This window comes from Capra hircus, chromosome 7, assembly GCF_001704415.2.
Source record: "Capra hircus breed San Clemente chromosome 7, ASM170441v1, whole genome shotgun sequence".
Taxonomy (NCBI): domain Eukaryota; kingdom Metazoa; phylum Chordata; class Mammalia; order Artiodactyla; family Bovidae; genus Capra; species Capra hircus.
In genome coordinates, this window is record NC_030814.1 from 9,145,783 (window position 1) to 9,169,383 (window position 23,601).

Below are 23,601 nucleotides of genomic sequence, written 5' to 3' on the forward strand. Positions count from 1 at the left end.
GGGTACCAGATGCCAGATTTAAGAGGAATATGTGTGTATGTGTGGTTATATATATACACTTATGCACACACAAATGGGTATACAAATATAATCATGCAATAAAGATTTATATTTGGTTTGTAATATGTGCATCTTTTCCAGTATTCCCAGAAATTTTCTTTTATCATTGTTTTTTTCTGAGAACATAATGATTTACTGTAGAACTACTACATTCAATATAAATGAGATGTTAACTAAAATTAAAGCATTATGGTAGAAATAGCATATAAAAGGTAAAACATTTCATAGAATACACTGCATATCTGTTCTATGTTTAACTTTTGACCCATTTAACAAAAATGTAATTATCTTTTCAAAAGATATTTGCCAAGAAGTGAAGATTGTCAAGCCTTGCTCGAAAACTTCATTCTCATTCCGATCAAACTACATGACTTTCTTCATCCTTGGGCAGAGTGTGCAGGGAATAGCAGCCATACCTCTTTATATCCTTGGAGTAACCTTTATTTACAACAGCGTTGCCACACACTCAGCTGGTATTTATCTAGGCAAGTTTTTTTCCCTTGTAATATGATTTTTATATATTTTCATCCTATCAAACTATTTAGGTTGTAGTTCATTTCTCTAGGAAATAAACAACTCAAATTACTAGATTAAATTGCTTGAATATTTGTATGCTTAAGCTTTGAAGATATAGTGGGATTTGCTGCCATCATGTCCTTAAGGGAATGAAAACATCGTTTTATGCTTCCTCAGAACTAGATTCAGTGCAGTGCTGAAATAATTATTACTGTACTAAGTTCTCTACATATACCAACTCAGTCTTTTTGAAGGGCTTTGACATTTTGAAGTTAATGAATTTATAACAGTTCTTGTTATAATCTTGTTCATCCTATCAAGGAGAGGAGTGGCATGCTATTTAATTAGCTACAATGTAGAATCCACTTTTATAATATTTCATGCTAGTGTGTCATACAAAAAGTAACCCTGAGTGTATCTCACAATAATCTGTACTCCTTTATATTATAATAGTTTCTGGTCCCGGTAGATTGTCTATTTGTACAGGGTTATCTAACTTTCCTTTTTGAAAAAAATTAGGTTGTTTTTACATACCTGTTGTGAAGGTGACTTAACAGAAAATAACATTTTACACCAAAATAATAATTTTTCCACCAGAGATAAGGAAAGTCATGTCAATAAACTAAAATAGATGACATTCATATTTATGCTTGCTTTTAGAACAAAATTGCACCAATTTATTAGTGTTGACTGATTGTAGCAACAAATCTGTTTTGTTTGCTTTTAGTTTTACCGAATAGCAATTAAAAGCATACATGTATATATTACAGAGAATAGATTACTTTATTATTACCTCCTGCCTCCCTGGCAGCTATAGTGAAGGATGCAAAAATGATGTTTATATTGAAATATCATCTTGCTTTAGTACCACAAATTAAAGTGAAATACTTTTGAATTATATTAAATATATATATTTATTTAAATTATATTAAAATATAGATTAAATGTTATTGTGAATTATAAAATTACCTGAATTTCTCTATGTGCATTGAGTAATATGCATGGTTAATTTTATGTGTCAGCTTGGCTTGGTTATGACAACTAGTTCTTTTATCAAACACCAGGCTAGATATTTCTGTAATATGTTTTAGATGTGACCAGTATTTACAGTCAGTACGCTTTGAATCAAGATTACCCTCAATAATATGGGTGAGCCTCATCCAATCAGCTGAAGCCTTGCAGAACAGACAGGTTTCCCAAGGAAGATATAATTCTGTCTCCAGACTGCAATGTACAAACTCTGTCTGAGTTTTCCCATCCTACTGGCCTACCCTGTGGATTTAACCTTATGAACTCAAGACTGTAACATTAACTCTTACCTGAATTTTCAGCCTGAGAGCCTGCCCTACAAATTTGGACTTGCCAGCCCTACAATTTCATGAGCCACTTCCTTGAAATCTCTGTCTCTGTCTCTCTTTCTCTCTCAATATTCTATTTGTTCTGTTTCTTTGGAGACTAACAAAGTATGCAATGAAGCTTTTAGAAGTAACCCATTTCCATTAGATAATTTTTATCATTTTGCAACAAAGCTGGCTTATGTAGTTATTTGATGTTCAGTATTCATTTTATAGGCATTGTGGAAGCTGTAGGAATACTTGGATATTCTTTGGGTTATACTCTAGGAGCACCCCTAATTAAGGTCTCTGTGCTATCTGTGAATAGTACTATTGAGAAAAGGTAAGCTGTTTTTTTGCCTTTCTTTCTGGTTTACATTGTATAAAATATTTATTGAATAGATACTGTAGCTTATAAATGTATATTTAATTTATAATCATTATATTTTTTAAAGTATATAAATGTGACCAGTATGCACATATATGTACATACAAATACATCTAAATACACTTTGCTGTTTGAAATGTAATTTAAAAAGTGGCTTATGATGAGAGTCTTACTACTAATTCTGCATAGTTTTTTTAATTGTGTTAAAAAACACATAGTATAAAATTTACCATTCTAACCATTTTTAAGTGTATAATATAATAATATTAGCTATATGCATAATATTGTGCAGCTTATCTCTAAAATTTTTTGTCTTGGAAAGCTGAAACTTTATATCCATTATACAATTGGGACTTCTCTGGCAATCCAGTGGTTAAGACTCTGAGCTTTCAGTTCAGGGAGCACAGGTTCAATCCCTGGTCAGAGAATTAAGATTCCACATGCTGTACAGCACAGCCAAAAAAAAAAAATCTAAAAAAAACAAGTAAGAAATGATGTTCATTATACAACAACATTTCCCTCTTCCCCTCAGCCCCTGTTTACTGTTTCTAAGAGTTTGACTACTTTAGATACTTTACATAAATGGAATCATGAAGTAATTGTCTTTTTATGACTGGCTTATTTCACTAAGGATAATGTCTTCAAGACTCATCCATGTTGTGACATATAACAGTATTTCCTTCTGTTTTAAGTGAAAGTGAAGTCAATTAGTCATGTCCGACTCTTTGCAACCCCATGGACTGCAGCCTACCAGGCTCCTCTGTTTTAAGGATAAATAGTATTTCATTGTATGTATGAACCACATTTTCTTCATCTATTTGTCAGTTGACCTTTAGGTTACTTCAACATGGATGTGTGACTATCTCTTTGAGATTCTATCTTCAATATTTTGGGGATATATATACCCAGATTATTAGATTGTATGGTATTCCTATTTTTAATTTTTTGAGGAACTTCCATATTGTTTTCCACAGTGGCTGTATCATTTTACATTCCCACTAATAGTGCATAGTGCTTCCAGTTTCTCAATATCTTTGCCAACACTTATTATTTTCTCTTTTTTAAAATGGCTATCCTAATAGGTGTGTATGAGGTGATATTTTGTTGTGGTTTTGATTTTCATTTTCCTGATGATTAGTGATGTTCAAATATTTGTTGGTCATTTGTATATCTTTTTTGGAGGAATATCTTTTCAAGTCCTTTGCACATTTTTAAAATCAGATTTTTGTTCTTATTGAGTTGACACAATTCTTTCTATATTCTGGATATTAGCTTTACTCCAGATAAGTGGTTTGCCTATATTTTCTCCCATTCCGTAGTTTCTCTGTTCACTCTGTTGTTTCCTTTGCTGTCCAGTTTAAGTTCAATGTAGTCCCATTGCTCTAATCTTATTTTTGTTGCCTGTGCTTTTGGTGTCATATCAAAAATTAACTCCCAAAATCAACACCATGAAGATTTTCTCATATATTATCTTCTGGGAGCTTTATTGTTGCAAGTTTTATGTTTAGATATTTAATCCATTTTGAGTTATTTTCATATATATTGTAAGGAAAGGATCTCACTTCATTCTTTTGCACATGAATATTTAGTTTTTCCAGCACCATTTATTCAAGAGGTTATCCTTTCCATGTTGTATATTCTCATTCTTTTTGTAAAATATGATTTGTCTCATATTTATGAGAATATATTACTTGGATCTTTATTCTCTTCCATTGTTCTAGATTCTAGAACCAGTACCATACTTTGTACCAGTACCATACTGTTTTGATTACTATAGCTTTGTAATATATTTTGAAACCAGGACATATGAAGTCTCTGACTTTGTTTTTTCTTTCTAGGGATTGTTTTGACTATTTGGGGTCTTTTGAGATTCCATATGAAATTTTAGGATTTTTTTCTGATTCCGTGAAAAATTCTGTTGGGGTTTTGATAGGGATTGCATTGAATCTGTAGGTCACTTTGGGTATTAAGGGCATTTTAGCAATACTGAGTTTCAGATCTATGAGCATGTCTTTCTTCCATTTATTTGTATCTTCTTTAATTCTTTCAGCAATGTTTTGGAGTTTTCAGTGTACAGGTCTTTGCCTTGCATGTTGCCCATTGTTAGTGTATAGAAGTACACTTGAGTTGTATTAACTTTGTATCCTGCAACTTTGCTCAATTCATTTATTAGTTCTAACAGTTTTTTTCCTTTGGAGTGTTTAGCACTTTCTCAGAAGTTCATATCATCTTCAGACAGAGATAATTTTACCTCTTCCTTCCAATATGGATGCCTTTTATTTCTTTTTCTTGCCTATTTCTTTTGGTTAGAATTTGAGTATTATGTTGAATAGAAGTGGTAAAAGTAAGTAGATATCTTTACCTTGTTCCAGATATTAGAGGGAGAACTTTCAGTTTTTCACATTGAATACAATATTAGAAGTGGGCTTTGCATATATAGCTTTTATTATGTTGGCATAATTTCCTTCTGTTCATAGTTTGTTGAGTGTTTTTTTTATGATGAAATGGTGTTAAACTTTGTTGAATGCTTTTTCTGAATCCTTTAAGATGATCATGTTTTTGTCCTTTATTCTGTTAATGTGGTATATCACATTAACTGATAATTATATGTTGAATTTTCTTGCATGCTGTAATACATATAGCTTCTTTTAATAATACTGGAAAATATTCCAGGTAAAAGGAAACATTTAAATGTGTGAATATAAAGTTCTCTTACTGAAATGAAAAAAAGGATAGCCACTATATTACAGTGGCTGCTCAACAGTGGCCTTGAAATACAGGAAATCATGCTAGTGAATGTCAGGCTGTTGACCACTTAGAATAGAAGGGATACCCTGAAGTATGCTATGCTTATTTGCTCAGTTGTGTCCAACACTTTGCAACCCCATTGACTGTAGCCTGCCAGGCTCCTCCATCCATGGGATTCTCCAGGCAAGAATACTGGAGTGGGTTGCCATACCCTCCTCCAGGGGATCTTCCCAACCCAGGGATTGAACCAGGTCTCCTGTATTTTAGGCAGATACTTTACGTTTTGAGCCACCAGGGAAGCCCAAGAATACTGGAGTGGGTAGCCTTCTTCAGGGGAACTTTCTGACCCAGGAATCAAATGGGGTCTCCTGCACTGCAAGAGGATTCTTTACCAGCTAAGTCACCCAGGAGGTATAAATTTATACTAATTTTTATAGGTATTCAGTTCAGTTCAGTTCAGTCACTCAGTTGTGTCCAACTCTTTGCGACCCCATGACTGCAGCACACCAGGCCTCCCTGACAATCACCAACCCCAGGAGTTTACCCAGACTCATGTCCATTGAGTCAGTGATGCCATCAAACCATCTTATCCTCTGATACTAAATTTATACTGAGGTATAAATTTATACTAATGTATGGTTAGAACCTAGAGCAATATAAAAATTATGTAACCAGGAGAATATCTAGATGAACCTCTTGCAACTAGCACATGAAAATTGTATGCATTTTTAAGAGGCTCTTTAGCAGTTGGACAAGGTGACCCATCCTGTCAATGTTAATCAGCCTCTCTCATTTTTTTCTAACTACTCTAAATTCTTCCTCAGTAAGCTCATGTAAAAAGAGCTGGTTAGAGTAATGATGACTTTGCATGAATGCACTACTTGGACTTCTTCACACTAAGGACAATCTGTCAACAAGAATATTTACCAGGATATAATTATTAATACTGCTTATTGTCCAATTCATCAATAGTAGCAGTAAACCGTGAGTTCCAGATATGACACTTTCATCAGAAGACAAGCTTTTATCAGGTTGATTACTTTGTTATCAGGTTGGCCCTCCATTAACCAAGAGATTTATCTTTATAGGGAAAGATACATATCCTGGTTATGTTCTTTGCAGCCAAAGATGTAGAAACTCTACAGACAGTAAAACCAAGACCTGGAACAGACTGTGGCTCAGATCACGAACTCTTTATTGCAAAATTCAGGCTTAAATTGAGGAAAGTGGGGAAAATATCTAGGCTCTTCTGGTGTGAGCTAAATCAAATCCTTTATGATTTTACAGTGGAAGTGATGAATAGATTCCAAGGATTAGATCTGGTAGAGAGAGTGCCTGAGAACTATGGATGGAGGTTCATACATTGTATAAGAGCTAGTGACCAGAACCATCCAAAAGAAAAACAAATGCAAGAAGGCAAAGTTGTCTGAGGATGCTTTACAAATAGCTGAGGAAACAAGAGAAGTGAATGTCATGGGCAAAAGAGAAAGATATACCCAACTGAATGCAGTTACAGAGAATAGCAAGGAGAGATAAGAAGGTGTTCTCAAGTGAACAAAGAAATAGAGGAAAACAACAGAATGGAAAGGACTAGAGATCTCTTCAATAAAATTGGAGATATCAAGGGAACATTTCATGCAAGGATGGGCATGGTAAAGGACAGAAATGGTAAGGCCGTAACAGCAGCAGGAGAGATTAAGAAGAGGTGGCAAGAGCACAAAAATGAACTGTACAAAAAAGGTCTTAATGTCCTGGATATCCACCTTGATGTGGTCACTCACCTAGAGACAGACATCCTGCAGTGTAAAGTCAAATAAAGCTAATGGGAGTGATGGAATTTCAGCTGAACTATTTAAAATCCTAAAAGATGATGCTGTTAAAGTGCTGTGCTCAGTACATGAGCAGATTTGGAAAACTCAGCAGTGGTCACAGAACTGGAAAAAGTCAGTTTTCATTCCAATCCCAAAGAAGGGCAATTTCAAAGAATGTTCAAACTACAATTCAATTGCAGTCATTTCATGTGCTGGCAAGGTTATGCTCAAAATCCTTCAAGCTAGGCTTCAGCAGTATATGAACTGAGAACTTCCAGATGTACAAGCTGGGTTTCAAAGAGGCAGAGAAACCAGAGATTAAATTGCCAACATTTGTTGGATGATGGAGAAGGCAAGAAACTTGTAGAGAAACATCTGCTTCTGCTTCCTTGACTACACTGAAACCTTTGACTGTGCATATCACAACAAACTGTGGAAAATTCTTAAAGAGATGGAAGTACCAGACCACCTTACCTGCCTCCTGAGAAACCTGTTTACAGGTCAAGAAGCAGCAGTTAGAACTGGCCATGGAACTACTGAATTATTGTCACCATGCTTATTTAACTTCTATGCAGAGTACATCATGTGAAATGGCAGGCTAGATGAATCACAAGCTGGAATCAAGATTGCAGGGAAAAAATATCAACAACTTCAAGCATAGAAATGATACCATTCAAATGGCAGAAAGTGAAGAGGAACTAAAATGTGTCTTGATGAAGGTGGAAGAGAAGAGTGAAAAAGTTGGCTTGAAACAATGTGAAAAAAGCTAAGATCATGGCATCCAGTTCCATCAGTTCAGTTCAGTTCAGTCACTCAGTCGTGTCTGACTCTTTGTGACCCCATGAACTGCAGCATGCCAGGGTCTCCCTGTCTATCACCAACTCCTGGAGTTTACCCACACTCATGTCCATTGAGTCAGTGATGCCATCCAACCATCTCATCCTCTGTCATCCCCTTCTCCTCCTGCCCTCAGGAGGAGGGGAGGATCTTTCCAAGCATTGGGTGTTTTCAAATGAGTCAGCTCTTCGCATCAGGTGACCAAAGTATTGGAGTTTCAACTTCAACATCAGTCCTTCCAATGAGCACCCAGGACTGATCACCTTTAGGATGGACTGGTTGAGTCTCCTTGCAGTCCAAGGGACTCTCAAGAGTCTTCTCCAACACCACAGTTCAAAAGCATCAATTCTTTGGTGCTCAGCTTTCTTTATAGTCCAACTCTCACATCCATACATGACTACTGGAAAAACCTAGCCTTGACTAGATGGACCTTCGTTGACAAACTAATGTCTCTGCTTTTTAATATGCTGTCTAGGTTGGTCATAACTTTCCTTCCAAGGAGCAAGCATCTTTTAATTTCATGGCTGCAATCACCATCTTCATTGATTTTGGAGCCCCCCAAAATAAAGTCAGCTGCTATTTCCACTGTTTCCCCATCTATTTCCCATGAAGTGATGGGGCTGGATACCATGGTCTTTGTTTTCTGAATGTTGAGCTTTAAGCCAACTTTCTGACTCTCCTCTTTCACTTTCATCAAGAGGCTTTTTGGTTCTTCTTCACTTTCTGCCATAAGGGTGGTGTCATTTGCATATCTGAGGTTATTGATATTTCAACGAGTAGGCATATTTTAATTTCATGGCTACAGTCAGCATACACTGTGATTTTGGGGGCCAAGGAAATAAATAAAATCTTTACTGCTCCAGTTTTTCCCCTTCTATTTGCCAGTAAGTGATAGAACTGGTTTATTTCTGCTTTATTGACTATGCCAAAGCCTTTGACTGTGTGGATTACCACAAACTGTGAAAAATTCTGAAAGAGATGGGAATACCAGATCACCTGACCTGCCTCTTGAGAAATCTGTATGCAGGTCAAGAAGCAACAGTTAGAACTGGACATGAAACAGACAGGTTCCAAATAGGAATTGGAGTACATCAAGGCTGTATATTGTCACCCTGCTTATTTAACTTATATGCAGAGTACATCATGAGAAACACTGGGCTGGAAGAAGCACAAGCTGGAATCAAGATTGCTGGGAGAAATGTCAATAACTTCAGATATGCAGATGATTCCACCCTTATGGCAGAAAGTGAAGAAGAACTAAAGAGCCTCTTGATGAAAGTGAAAGAGGAGAGTGAAAAAGTTGGCTTAAAACTCAACATTCAGAAAACTAAGATCATGGCATCTGGTCCTATCACTTCATGGGAAATAGATGGGGAAACAGTGCTAACAGTGTCAGACTTTATATTGGGGGGCCTCAACATCACTGTAAGTGGTGACTGCAGCCATGAAATTAAAAGACGCTTGTTCTTTGGAAGAAAAGTTATGACCAACCTAGACAGCTTATTAAAAAGCAGAGACATTACTTAGCCAACAGTGATCCATCTAGTCAAATCTATGGTTTTTCCAGTAGTCATGTATGGTGTGAGAGTTGGACTACAAAGAAAGCTGAGTGCCGAAGAAATTATGCTTCTGAACTGTGGTGTTGGAGAAGACTCTTGAGAGTCCCTTGGACTGCAAGGAGATCCAACAGTCCCTCCTAAAGGAAATCAGTTCTTAATATTCATTGGAAGGACTGATGCTGAAACTGAAGCTCCAATATTTTGACCACCTGATGTGAAGAACTGACTCATTTGAAAAGACCCTGATGCTGGGAAAGATTGAAGGCAGGAGAAGGGGATGGCAGAGGATGAGATGGTTGGATGGTATCACTGACAAAATGGGCATGGGTTTGAGTAAGCTCCAGGAGCTGGTGATGAACAGGGAGGCCTGGAGAGGTACAATACATGGGGCTTCAAAAAGTTAGACATGACTGAGAGACTGAACTGAATGGAACTGAACTTCTTGAAAGGAAAGGTATGACAAATCTAGATATTGTATTTAAAAGGAAGTATCATTTTGCTAATAAATGTCCATATAGTCCAGGCTATGATTTTTCCAGTAGTCATATACATATGTGAGAGTTGGATTGTAGAGCAGGCTAAGTGCCAAAGAACTGATTCTTTTGAATTGTATGATGGTGGAGAAAACTCTTGAGAGTCCCTTGGACAGCAAGGAGATCAAACCAATCAACCCTAGAGGAAATTAACCCTGAATATTCGTTGGTAGACTGATAACAAAGCTTAAGCTCCAATATTTTGGCCACCAGATGTGAAGAGCTGACTCATTGGAAAAGACCCTGATGCTAGGACAGATTGAAGGCAAAAGGAGAATGGAGTATCAGAGGATGAGATGCTTAGATAGCATCATCTACTCAATGAACAGGAATTTGAGCAAGCTCCAGGAAATAGTGGAGGACAGAAGAGTCTGTTGTGCTACAATCCATGGGTCACAAAGAGTGGGACACAACTTAGCAACAACAGTAACAACAGCACATATCCTAGGCAAGGATTTTCTTCTCTACTGTCTTTGTCAATTTGGACAGGTGAAACTCCAATACTTTGGCCAGCTGATGCAAAGAGCTGACTCATTTGAAAAGACCCTGATGCTGGGAAAGATTGAGGGAGGGAGAAGAAAGGGGATGACAGAGAATGAGGTGGCTGGATGACATCACTGACTCAATGGACATGGGTTTGGGTGGACTCCAGGAGTTGGTAATGGACAGGGATGCCTGGCGTGCTGCAGTTCATGGGGTTGCAAAGAGATGGACACGACTGAGCGACTGAACCTAACTGAACTGAATGGAAATCTCATACTCTGAGCTTACAGAAACAGAAATTTACTTCTTATATTTCTGTATGCTGACAAGTCCATGATCAAGGTGCTGGCAAATTCAGTGTCTGGTGAGATCCTGCTTCCTGGTTCATAGATACAGCTATTTTCTCCCTGTGTCTTTTCATGGGTGAAGGGGCAAGAAATCTGTCTGGGGTTTTTAATCACATTCATGCAGACTCTACCATCATAACCAAATCACTTCCCCAAAGCTCCACTTCCTAGAACCATTAAAAGGAACCTTAACAGATGAATTTTCAGGGGACACAAATATTCATTCATAACAATGTTTATTCTACCAACAGTGCCTATGCTATCACTACCATTCATATAGATGCCCTATTCATCCCTGTGGTATCTCATTCCTGTGGTTATCTCTCTAGGCTTTTTCTATACATACAAAGGCAGTATGACAGCATGGTAATTACAAAATTTACTGGTCTTAATCTGCACACCATTGTCCAGAAATATCTGGCTAAATAGAATGGTGTCATAGCTTGGGGCCCTCACCAGGTTTTTAGGTGGAGTTTTTGGATGATATGTAATATCATGCCATTTTCACACAGAAACAGTTTTATTTATTTCTTTCTGATTTGGTTGCCTTTTATTTCTTTCTCTTGCCTAATTGCTGTGGCTAGTTTAGCATCCTTGCCTTTATCTGATCTCAGAAGAAATGTTTTTAGCTTTTCACTGTTCAGTGTGATGTTAGCTGTGTGTTTGTCATGTACGGCCTTTTTAATGTTGAGGTATGTTCCCTCTGTGGACTTCCTCAGTGGCTCATTGGTAAAGAATTCACATGCCAATGCAGTTTGATCTGTGGGTGGGGAAGATCCCCTGTAGAAGGAAATGGTAACCCATTCCAGTATTTTTGCTTGGGAAATCCTATGGACAGAGCAGTCTGGCAGGCTACAGTCCATGGGGTTGCAATAGAGTCAGACACAATTTAGAGACTAAACAACAAAATGTTCCCTGTATACTTAATCCATTGAGTGTCTTTCATCATAAATGGATGTTGGATTTTCTCAAATGCTTTTTCTGCTTTAATTGGCATGATCATATGATTTTTATCCTTCATTTTGTTAATGTGGTGAATCATATTGATTGATTTGCAGATGTTGAATCATCCTTGTATCCTTGGAAGAAATTCCACTTGATCCTGGTTGTGATCCTTTTAATATACTGTTTAGTTCAGTTTTCTAGTATTTGGTTGAGTATTTTTGCACTGATGTTCATCACAGATATTGACCTGTAATTTTCTTTACTTGTGGTGTCCTTGTCTGGATTTGATTGATTTAAATTTAACATCAATTTCAGTTTATTTTTGCATATAATATGAGAAAGAGGACACATTTATATTTTTTCCTGAAAGGAATATTTATTTATACTGATAACATTTTTTAGTCAGTCCATGATTTTTAAATATTAACTTAATTTTTAATATTAAATACCATCTTTATGATAAGTAAAACTTTCTTGTATATATAGATTTTCTTCCTGTCTCTGTATCTCTAGTATGTTCCCTGATATATTTTTTTTATTTCATGCCAATACTAAAGGGTTTCAATAACTAAAGCTTTATTGTATTATTTTCTATATTGTTAAATAAGTCCTCATTCATCAAATAAGGGGCTGTTTTTAAAAAATTGCTCTTCCAGATACATTTGATAATTATAGGTTATAATAAAATGTTTTGACTTGTAACAGTTGAATTTGTGTGTCAAATGAGAGTAGTTGCATGGTAATAATTGGAACCAATGCATACATATAGTTAGAATGCATAGATGGGTTCAAATGTAAAAAGAAAGATTTCCAAAAGATAAAAAGCTATAATTTTATAAATAAAAGAGAGAAAAATAGAAATTTTATGAATGTTATAGTCAACAAGGAAACAGAGCCCAGTGATAATCTGGAGTTGAAACTCCCTGGGCATAAAATATCTACATGTATATATCCTTACTGAATTATGGATATCAAATTTGTAACCCTGTGTCATTGCAAGTTGGTATTTGTATCCCTGAATAATGTAGCAATGGATAGGAAGTTGTCCCATTGATGAATAAACTGGGAATATTCTCCATACTCTGTGACAGTCAAAGCCTAAATGCAGGCTACTCACCAGGTTCTGTTGGCAGCAGATCTTGCTGGCATTAGAGTACCACCAAAGCTGTTTCCTGTGGATGTGGACTTTTTCCCACAACAGCTGGTTGGACAGCATCTTAAGTGTGTGTGGAACTGAAGATAATGGCAGCGATGTGGTAATCAGCTTCCCCAAGTCTCCTCCCTAAATGATATAAAATAATGTCATAACATGAAAATCCCTCACAAAAATCATGGCCTGAGCATAATTGGAAACAAAGAATGTTGAAACTACAAAACAACTGTGACTGAAAAGGGGAAAAAAAAATCAACAAAATCCCAGCAGAGGACCCTTCACATTTCCATCTTGCTCTGCCCACTGCAAAGCTTTGTGGTTTGCAAAGATAGACCAAGAAAAACCACAGGGGAGATAGAAGACAAAGGCTATCAAAGCGTGATGAGTTAGGGCTACTAGAAGGCTAAAACATGCTCAATCCGAGAGTTCGGAGAAAGGACTATAAGAAAAAGATTACCAAGAAATGGTAATGAGTCAGATACCCAGATTAAGTGTTAGTTGTGCAATTTAAGGGGCCAAGCTTGTTCTAAAGAATTTGGCACATGATTTAAAGGAGGTAAGAATGATTTAAATAAATAGATCAGATTTAGAGTGATAGTCTTCTAAATGTGTAACTTCCGTCGGAGAAAGAAGTTTAAAAGGGACAAAGAATTACTGTTCACCACCTGAGCAGACAGGGGAAAAGTGGGGAAAGGAAAAAGTTTAGCATCCTACATGAAAGAAGAGAACCACATAATTGGAGAACTCACAACCACTCAATCTCAACAAAACAAAGCAATAACAAAGACAAATTAACAGAAAATGCTCTTTCTCTCTCTGTTTAATTGTGGCTTTGTAATAAACCATGCAAAGTTGAAAATTTTCATTTTCTCTATTAAAGTGTTGGAGACAGTGATGATAAAGAACGTTGGCGGCAGAGTTGGTGGAGTTATTTTGTTATTATTGCAGTTATTGCATGGTCTACATTAATACCATTTTCATGCTTTCCACAGAGTTTACGAGGTGACTATAAAAATATAATTCATTAAATTAAAGGAGAGTATATTCCTCACCCCTACCCTGATCCCCAATTCTCAGAATATGACTGAATTTCGTTACTTTCTGTGTACATTTCTTTCTGTGATGGACAAACAGTGACATGCGCTAGTATTATTTGAACAAATAAAGCATGCCACCAAGTAATTATTTTATTTATGTACCAGACTGTCATTAGTACATATTTTTGTTTTTTTTATCATTCCTGTCTAAAAATGCTTCATGCTATCTAAAATTTTCTTCATGAAAGAAGCATATTTAATCTTATTTACCTATCATGATTTATGTTATAAGGTAAAGTACTAACTATTAAAAGTCTTTGGGAAACACTGGAATATACATGTAACATTAGAGAAATCAAATAGCTTCCTAATGGTAGTAAATTTAATTGGTACAAAATATTTTCAGTGATACCAAATTTGTACTTTTATATTTTAGGGCTATGCTGTCAAATACTGTAGTCGTTATATGTAGCTATTTACATTTTAATTTAAAAATCCATTTACTCAATCATAGGAGCTACATTTTAAAAATATTTAATAGCCTCATCATAGCTAATGGCTACGATATTGGAGATATTGGAAAGTACAGATATGGGAAATTTCCCTTATCCAAAGATCTTTAGGATAGTACTGTTTTAGAAGAGCATGTCTTTTAGTTTATTAGCTTGACTTTGAAAGTGAAAGTGAAGTCGCTCAGTTGTGTCCTACTCTTTGGGACCCCATGGACTGTAGCCTACCAGGCTCCTCAGTCCATGGAATTTTCCAGGCAAGAGTACTGGAGTGGGTTGCCATTTCCTTCTCCAGGGGATCTTCCCAACCCAAGGATTTAACCTGGGTCTCCTGCATTGCTGGCAGACGCTTTACCGTCTGAGCCACCAAGGGCCACCAGCTTGACTTTAGCTTGTTCAAAAATAGTTCACTTACCATTTTAGGACCAACTGGGTATATGTTGGAATGTGTATGAATGCTTATTATATGTGTGTTAGTTATTTGAACATGTTATAAGATTCTTCTCCTTGTTAATGTATAGGCACAGCAAGGATAAAAGCTGGGAAACGTAAACAGCCTCATATTTTGGACAGAGATCAAACAAAAGATCAGGAATTTGGACCTAGTATCAAGGACTTATTTGCTACTTTCAGGGTAAAGTATTTTACATAAACAAGCAAATTAACTTGATATGTACAATATTTTTCTTATGGATTTAAGAAAAGTATAAAGTATTCAACTTGAATCTGAATGGAACTTTTGAGGTCTTAATTAACCTACTCGTTTTCTAGATAATGGAAAATAGGATCCATTTCACCTATGTGGCATCAGTACAAACTTGGTTAGTGTCAAAGACTGATACCAAGTATTTTTCCTTCTTCTATTGCTTTTAACTTTTATATTATAATGAATTTATTTTTTCTCTATATAAATAAATAAGCCATTTAATAAGATGACAGAGGTAGGTATTAGCATTATCTTTTTATTATATTTAAATAACTTAGAAAAGAACTTTAGAAGTTAACAAATACTCTCACAAACAACTTTTTTTTTTTTCATTTAGAAATGTTTATTTCAGAACGGCCTATAGGACCTTACCCAGTTAAAATTCCTGTCAGCCCTTCTCATGGGTCATGACTGAGTTTTGCTTTTATGAACCTACATGTCAAAGCAACAAAACCAACAAACATGTATTCAATTTGCTAGTTTTTTTTGAGGATTTATGCATCTATTTTCATCAGAAAATTTGACCCGTAGTTTTATTTTTATGTGCTTGTCTTTATCTGATTCGGTATGAGGGTAATGGTGACCTTGCAGAATGAATTAGAGAGTGTTCCCTCCAAAATTTTTTGAGATGGCTTGAGAAGGATAAGTATTAGCTCTTATCTATATGCTTGGTAGAATTCCCCTATGAGGTTGTCCAGTCCTGGGCTTGTTTGCTGGAAATTTTTTCTTACAAATTCAATTTCATTACTAGTGATGGATCTGTTCAGATTGTTTATTTCTTCTTTAGATTCAGTTTTGGAAGATTGTATGTTTCTAGAAATTTATCCATTTGTTCTAGATTGTCCATTTGTTGGCCTTTAACTATTTGCTATATTCTCTTACAATTTTTATATCTCTGTGATATCAGTTGTAATTTTTCCTCTTTAATTTCTTATTTTGTTTATTTGTATCCTCTATCTTTTTTTCTTAGTGAACCTAGCTTAAGGCTTATCTTTAAAAAAAAGAAACAGCTCTTGATTTGGTTGATATCTTCTATTTAGACGGTAGGTTAAGTTGTTGGTTTCTGAGATTTGTTTCTCCAAGCAGGACTGTATTGCTATGAACCCCCCTCTTTGAACTGCTTTTGATGTATCCCATAGATTTTGGAATTTGTCTTTTTAATTTCCATTTTTCTCTGTACCTTTTCTGTTTTCCGCTTTGATTTCTTCACTGGCCCATTGATTTTCTAGTAGTTGTTTTGTCTCCACATTTGTGCTTTATCCATCTTTTTGCCTATAACTGATTTCTAGTTACATACCACTGTGGTTAGAAAAAGTGTGCAATATGGTTTCTGTCCTCTTAAATTTGTTGAAACTTATTTTGTGGCCGACATATGATCTGACCCGAAGAACACTCTATGTGCACCTGAAAAGAATGTATATCTGCTGTTTGGGGATGCAATGTCCTGTGGATGTCTGTTAAGCCAAGTAGTCTAATGTGTCGTGTAAGACCACCATTTCCATATTGATTTTATGTCTGGATGGTTTGTCAATTGATACAAATGGGGTATTAATATCCCCTACTATTTTTGTATTCTTGCTAATTTCTCCTTTTATGTCTGTTAGTGTTTGCTTTGTATATTTAGGCGCTCATATATTCAGTTCAGTTCAGTTGCTCAGTCATGTCTGACTTTTTGCGACCCCATGAATTGCAGGATGCCAGGCCTCCCTGTCCATCACCAACTCCCAGAGTTCACTCAAACTCATGTCCATTGAGTCAGTGATGCCATCCAGCCATCTCATCCTCTGTCGTCCCCTTTTCTTCCTGCCCCCAATCCCTCCCAGCATCAGAGTCTTTTCCAATGAGTCAGCTCTTCTCATGAGGTGGCCAAAGTACTGGAGTTTCAGCTTTAGCATCATTCCTTCCAAAGAACACCCAGGGCTGATCTCTTTTAGAAAGGACTGGTTGAATCTCCTTGCAGTCCAAGGGACTCTCAAGAGTCTTCTCCAACACCACAGTTCAAAACATCAATTCTTCAGCGCTCAGCTTTCTTCACGGTCCAACTCTCATATCCATACATGACTACTGGAAAAACCATAGCTTTGACTATACCAATCTTTGTCAACAAAGTGATGTCTCAGCTTTTTAATATGCTGTCTAGGTTTGTCATAGCTTTTCTTCCAAGGAGCAAGCATCTTTTAGTTTCATGCCTGCAGTCACCATCCACAGTGATCTTGGGGCCCCCCAAAATAAAGTCTTTCAGTGTTTCCATTGTTTCACCATCTGTTTGCCGTGAAAGGTGGGACCAGATGCCATGATCTTCATTTTCCGAATTGAGTTTTAAGCCAGCTTTTCCACTCTTAACTCTTTCACTTTCATCAAGAGGCTGTTCCTACTATCTTTCAGCCATAAGGGTGGTGTCATCTGCATATCTGAGGTTATTGGTATTTCTCCCAGCAATCTTGATTCCAGCTTGAACTTCATCCAGCCTGGATTTTCACGGGATGTACTCTGCATATAAGTTAAATAAGCAGGGTGACAATATACAGCCTTGATGTGCTCCTCTCCCAATTTTGAACCAGTTTGTTGTTCCATGTCCAGTTCTAACTGTTGCTTTTTGACATTCATACAGATATTTCAAGAGGCAGGTAAGGTAGTCTGTTATTTCCATCTCTTAAAGAATTTTCCACAGTTTGTTGTGATCCACACAGTCATAGGCTTTACCATAGCCAGTGAAGCAGAAGTAGATATTTTTCTGAAATTCTCTTGCTTTTTCTGTGATCCAGTGTATGTTGGCAATTTGATCTCTGGTTCCTCTGCCTTTTCTAAATCCAGCTTGTACATCTGGAAGTCCTCAGTTCAATACTGTTTGAGCATTACCTTACTAGCATGTGAAATGAGTTCAGTTGTGCAGTAGTCTGAGTATTTTTTGGCCTTGCCCTTCTTGGTGAATGGAATGAAAACTGACTTTTTCAAATGTTTGGCCTTAGCTGAGTTTTCCAAATTTGCTGGCATATTGAGTGCACCACTTTCACAGCATCATTTTTTAGGATTTGAAATAACTCAGTGGGTATTCCATCATCTCTACTAGCTTTGCTCATAGTGATGCTTCCTAAGGCCCACTTGACTTCACACTCTAGGATGCCTGGCTCTAGGTGAGTGATCACAACAAAATGGTTATCTGGGTCATTAAGATATTTTCTCTATAGTTCTTCTGTGTATTCTTGCCATCTTTTCTGAATATCTTTTGCTTCTATTAGGTCCATACCATTCCTGTCCTTTATTCAGCCCATCTTTGCATGAAATGTTCCCTTGGTATCTCTAATTTTCTTGAAGAGATCTCTAGGCTTCCCCATTGTATTGTTTTTCTCTATTTCTTTGCACTGGTCACTGAGGAAGGCTTTCTTATCTTCCCTTGCTATTCTGTGAATTCTGCATTCAGATGAATGTATCTTTCCTTTTCTCCTTTGCTTTTTACTTCTCTTCTTCTCTCACTTATTTGTCAGGTCTCCTTAGACAACCATTCTGCCTTGTTTGCATTTCTTTTTCTTGGGAATGGTTTTGATCACTGCTTCCTGTACAATGTCACAAACCTCTGTCCATAGACAGGCACTCTATCGGATCTAATCCCTTGAATCTATTTCTCACTTCCACTGTATAATCATAAGGTATTTGATTTAGGTCATATTTGAATAGCCTGGGCTTCCCTGGTGGCTCAGAGGTTAAAGCGTCTGCCTCCAATGCGGGAGACCCTGGTTCAATCCCTGGGTCGGGAAGATCCCCTGGAGAAGTAAAAGGCAACCCACTCCACTACTCTTGCCTGGAAAATCCCATGGACTGAGAAGCCTGGTAGGCTACAGTCCATGGGGTCGCAAAGAGTCGGACACGACTGAGCGACTTCTTCACTTCACTTCACTTCTGAATAGCCTAGTGGTTTACCCTACTTTCTTCATAGCTCAGTTGGTAAAGAATCTGCCTGCAATGCAGTAGACCTGGGTTCCATTCCTGGGTTGGGAAGATCCCCTGGAGAAGGGAAAGGCTTCACACTCCAGTATTCTGGCCTGGAGAATTCCATTGACTGTATAGTCCATGGGGTCAAAGAATCGGGCATGACTGAGCAACTTTCACTCACTTCACTTCCATTTAAGTCTGAATTTTTCAATAAGGAGTTCATAATCTGAGCCACAATCAGCTACCAGTCTTGCTTTTGCTGACTGTATAGAGCATATCCATCTTTGACTGCAAAGAATATAATCAATCTGATTTCACTATTGACCATCTGGTGGTGTCCATGTGTTGAGTCATCTATTGTATCGGTGGAAGAGGGTGTTTGCTATGGCCAGGGTGTTCTCTTGGCAAAACTGTTAGCCTTGCTCTGTTTCATTTTGCATCTCAGGGCCAAACTTGCCTGTTACTCCAGGTATCTCTTGATTTCCTACTTTTGCATTCCAGCCCCCTGTGATGAAAAGGACGTCTTTTTTTGGTGTTAGTTGTAGAGGTCTTGTAGATCTTCACAGGACCATACAGTTTCAGCTCTTTGGCATTAGTGGTTGGGGCATAGACTTGGATTACTGTAATACTGAATGGTTTGCCTTTGAAATGAACAGAGACCATTCTGTCATTTTTGAGATTGCACCCAAGTACTGCATTTTGGACTCTTTTGTTGACTATGACAGCTACTCCATTTCTTCAAAGGGATTCTTGCCCACAGTAGTAGATATAACGGTTGTCTGAATTAAATTCACCCATTCCAACCTTCTTTAGTTCGCTCATTCCTGAAATGTCAATGTTCACTCTTGTCATCTCCTGTTTGATCACTTCCAAATTACCTTGATTCAAGAATCTAACAAGTTCCTATGCAGTATTGTTCTTTAGAGCATCAGACTTTATATTCACCACCAGACATACCCACAACTGGGCATTGTTTCTGCTTTGGCTCAGCCTCTTCATTCCTTCTGGACCTATTTCTCTGCTCTTCTCCAGTAGTATCATATCTTTTTGCCTTTTCATACTGTTCATGGGGTTCTCAAGGCAAGAATGCTGAAATGGTTTGCCATTTCTTTCTCCAGTGGACCACAGTTTGTCATAACTCTCTACCATGACCCATCCGTCTTGGGTGACCCTATAGGACATGGCTCATAGGCTTATAGTGACCCTATAGGACATTACGTTACACAAAGCTGTGATCTATGTGATCATTTTGGTTAGTTTTCTGTGATTGTAGTTTTGATTCTATCTGCCCTCTGATGGATAAGGGTAAGAGGCTTGTGCAAGCTTCTGATGGGAGGGACTGGCTGTGGGGGAAAGTGGGTGTTACTCTGGTGTGCAAGGTCATGCTCTTCCCTGGGTTGGGAAAATCCCCTGCAGAAGGAAGTGGCAACCCACTCTAGTATCCTTGCCTAGAAAATTTCATGGACAGGGGAGCCTGGCAGGGAAGTCAGAGTGACTGGGCATGCAAGGGCATGAATAAGTGAAACAAAGAATGTTTATTCTGGTACACAATAAGACCCGATATAAAGCCATAGTGGTTAAAAAAAGAAAAGATAGTATTTCCTCAGTACAAATAAACAGGCCAGTGGAACAGAAAACCCAGCTACAGATTAGTGTATATAAGAACTTGTCATATGATAGAGGAGGCACTCCGAAGATAATTGTTCAGAAGGTATGATGACTAACTCGGTTCTTTGTGTGGAAAAATGAAGTTGGCTGTCTACTTCATATTATGCAAAAAGATAATTTCTAGGTTAATAGAATGTGACTATAAAAAATGACAAAGTCAAGGTTTAAACTGAAAGAAACACCTTGCAATATAAGGATATGAAAATAATAGACAAGATTTGTAATAGTGTCAAATATGAACTTATTTATGGATTGATTACATTAAGATATTAATGTAATTTAAATTTCTTAAGTACATTACATTAAGATTTCTGTTCAATGAAGGAAGCTGACAGTATTAAAAGGTGGGTGACAGATATCCAAATCCAACACAAGATTAGTGTTTAGAATAAATTAGAGTTCTTGGAAAATCTACAGAAGAATTTCAGGAAGCATATAAACAGCCAGTTCATACTCCCAAGTGAATACTAAATAGCTAAGAAATTATATGAAGAAATGCTCAGTTATATGTTTGAAGTTAGAGAATTATAAAATATAGCACTGTGATAATATGCATTCATCAGAATGGTGAAATTTTGAAAGCCAACTAATATTAAAGTGTTTGTGATTATGTGGGATGTGCCAGTTATCTGTTGCTACATGACAAACCACCCCCAAACTTAGTGGCTTAAAATAATAGAGCATCTGTTTTGATCAACTATAGTGAAGTAAGTCTGGGTGATAAAGTCATCTGAAGGCTTGTTTCAGATATTAGCTTTTGATTCTGGCTGTTTGCTAGAATGCCCACACATGACCTCCCCATCTGGCCTGGTTTTTCTCAGAACGTGGTAACCAAGTTCCATGGGCAGACTCCTGAGAGCGAGAGTTCCCAGCAGAAGTCCTACTGTCAGTTTATGACCCAGTCTCAGAACTTGTGCAGCATTACTTGCTTTGTGAGGCAGTCGGTCAGGCCTTTTAAAGTTCAACACCTCTTTCTTGGAGAATGGCGAAGTTCTGGAATGGGATATGAAATCAGAAATGTTGCTCTGATGAATTTTAAAAAGTATCAGTCGCTACATGAAGAAAATGGGATTCCCTTGTATTAAGGTGGGAGTATAAACTGATAATTTTGGAGAAAAATTTGGAGAAATAATGGCATGAGGTAGACCAAATCCCAGAGCCCTAGTAATCCCTGTCTAGTATATATACTTCCAAAGACGCTCTATCCTATTTCCTTAAGGGTTGCACAAGGATGTTTAATGTCACCTTGTTTGCACCAGTAGGAAGCTCAAGTCGACTTAAGCATTTAACCCTATGGGAGTGGTATTACACTATGTAATGTGTTAAATTTAACCCAGAAGATGAATTTGATAAATATGCAGAAAATGATAGATTTCAGAAATAGTGTTAAGGGATAGAAAAAGAAATTTTAAGTTTATTTAAAAATATACAAATATAAAACATCACTGAACATTCTCAAAGATATATACATATCTAAGAAATACAGAAATCAGTTTGAAAATTAATATTCTAGTTCTAGCAGTCCTAACACACTGCCAGAGTCACAAATAAAAATTATAGGTGGTATGGAGATCAAATAGCAAATAAAAATGGTTCGAACACTACATGTCTTTTATGGTATATTGGTGAATTTTAAGTTTCTGTTTCAATTTTTATATACATATAGTATTGTCAGTTATTGGCAAAGCTAAACTTTTTGTGGATCGGTCACTAATATACAGGTGGGTATATCTATTTTTCTTTACCTAATAAAATAAAATAATTCATACATAACATTTCTATTTCAGATTCTGATCAAGAATCCAATATTTATGTATCTATCTCTGTCGAGAGCTTCAGAATCTTTAGTTATGATCGGAGCATCTGAATTTTTGCCTATATATATAGAAAATCAGTTTATATTATCACCCAATGAGGCAACTACACTTGCAGGTAGACATTTCCACTCATTGTATTCATTGTGAAATTTTTATGTAAAGTTTTCTTTAATGTATTTATGAAATATTTCAACTAAGTGGGAAGTAGAAGGAGCAGTAGTGTTTGCTTAAATTTTAAATATCTGAACACTGGTTGTTCAACTTTTAAAAATATGAACATTTTCCCATCATTGCATCACTAGTTTTTAACATATAGAAATTTGTAGGACTTCTGCATTTCTCTCTTATCACATTTCTTTTCCTCCCTCTGCAGAGGTAACTTACACCTCTTTTAAAGTTGGAGTTCTTCCTTCTCACACATTTATATATTGTTACCTCTTATGTACCTGTCTAAATACAGTCTATTTCTAAAATCTATATATCATTTTGTATGTGCTCTTCTGTTACTTTTATCTGAAATTATGTTAATCAGATTCATATTGATCTCTATTTAAGGCATTTTAACATTGCTATGGGATTCTATTTTATGAATACTGTTTCTTTTTCTATATCATATATATCGACATGAAGTTGCCTCTGTTTCACTTTTCCAAACAATGAAGTAACAAATAGACTCGTATACATGTTCGTTGTGCGCATTTGTAAAAGTTGATCTATGTTTAGACATCAGAGACCTTGCTATTAAGTACATCAGTTTTATTAGATATTGAGCATTGGTTCTCCAAAAGAGGTTGCAAGTGGAATTAAATGTTTTAAGGTTCTAGCATTAATGGGAAGATGGTGAATGTGATCATTTATTTTATGTTGTAAAAAATCAGGGATACATACTGTAACTTGCAGGTAACCAGTAAGAGAGTAGTAAAGAGTACATTAACTTGAAATATTTTATTAACAATTTAAAAAAATAAGAAAGGAAAATAAAGGAACATAAAACATGTAAGCCAAATAAAAACAAATGTTAATACATGCAAAAGTTTTGACTTTCAGCCCATTGTTGGGTAGATTTTGTGGTAAAGGGCACACCATTGTTGGATTGCACATAGTCCAAAAGCCAAACATGACACAGTTTCAGGGGCCATATGACAGATCTTTCCACAGGTATACCATTTTGTTTGACAATGATTAATATAATTAACAGAGATAGGGACTAGATCATTCAG

At 36.6% G+C, this 23,601-nt stretch overlaps 1 protein-coding gene across 1 annotated transcript in view; it reads left to right on the forward strand.

The window, feature by feature from the left end:
- The window catches only part of SLCO6A1 (solute carrier organic anion transporter family member 6A1), a 94,981-nt gene that overhangs the window by 21,519 nt on the left and 49,861 nt on the right, over positions 1-23,601 (forward strand). The window contains exons 3-8 of the mRNA XM_018051637.1: positions 360-545; positions 2,148-2,237; positions 13,193-13,205; positions 13,607-13,716; positions 14,782-14,894; positions 22,352-22,496. Of these exons, the coding sequence (XP_017907126.1) occupies positions 360-545; positions 2,148-2,237; positions 13,193-13,205; positions 13,607-13,716; positions 14,782-14,894; positions 22,352-22,496 (657 nt within the window). The remainder of the gene's footprint in view (positions 1-359; positions 546-2,147; positions 2,238-13,192; positions 13,206-13,606; positions 13,717-14,781; positions 14,895-22,351; positions 22,497-23,601) is intronic.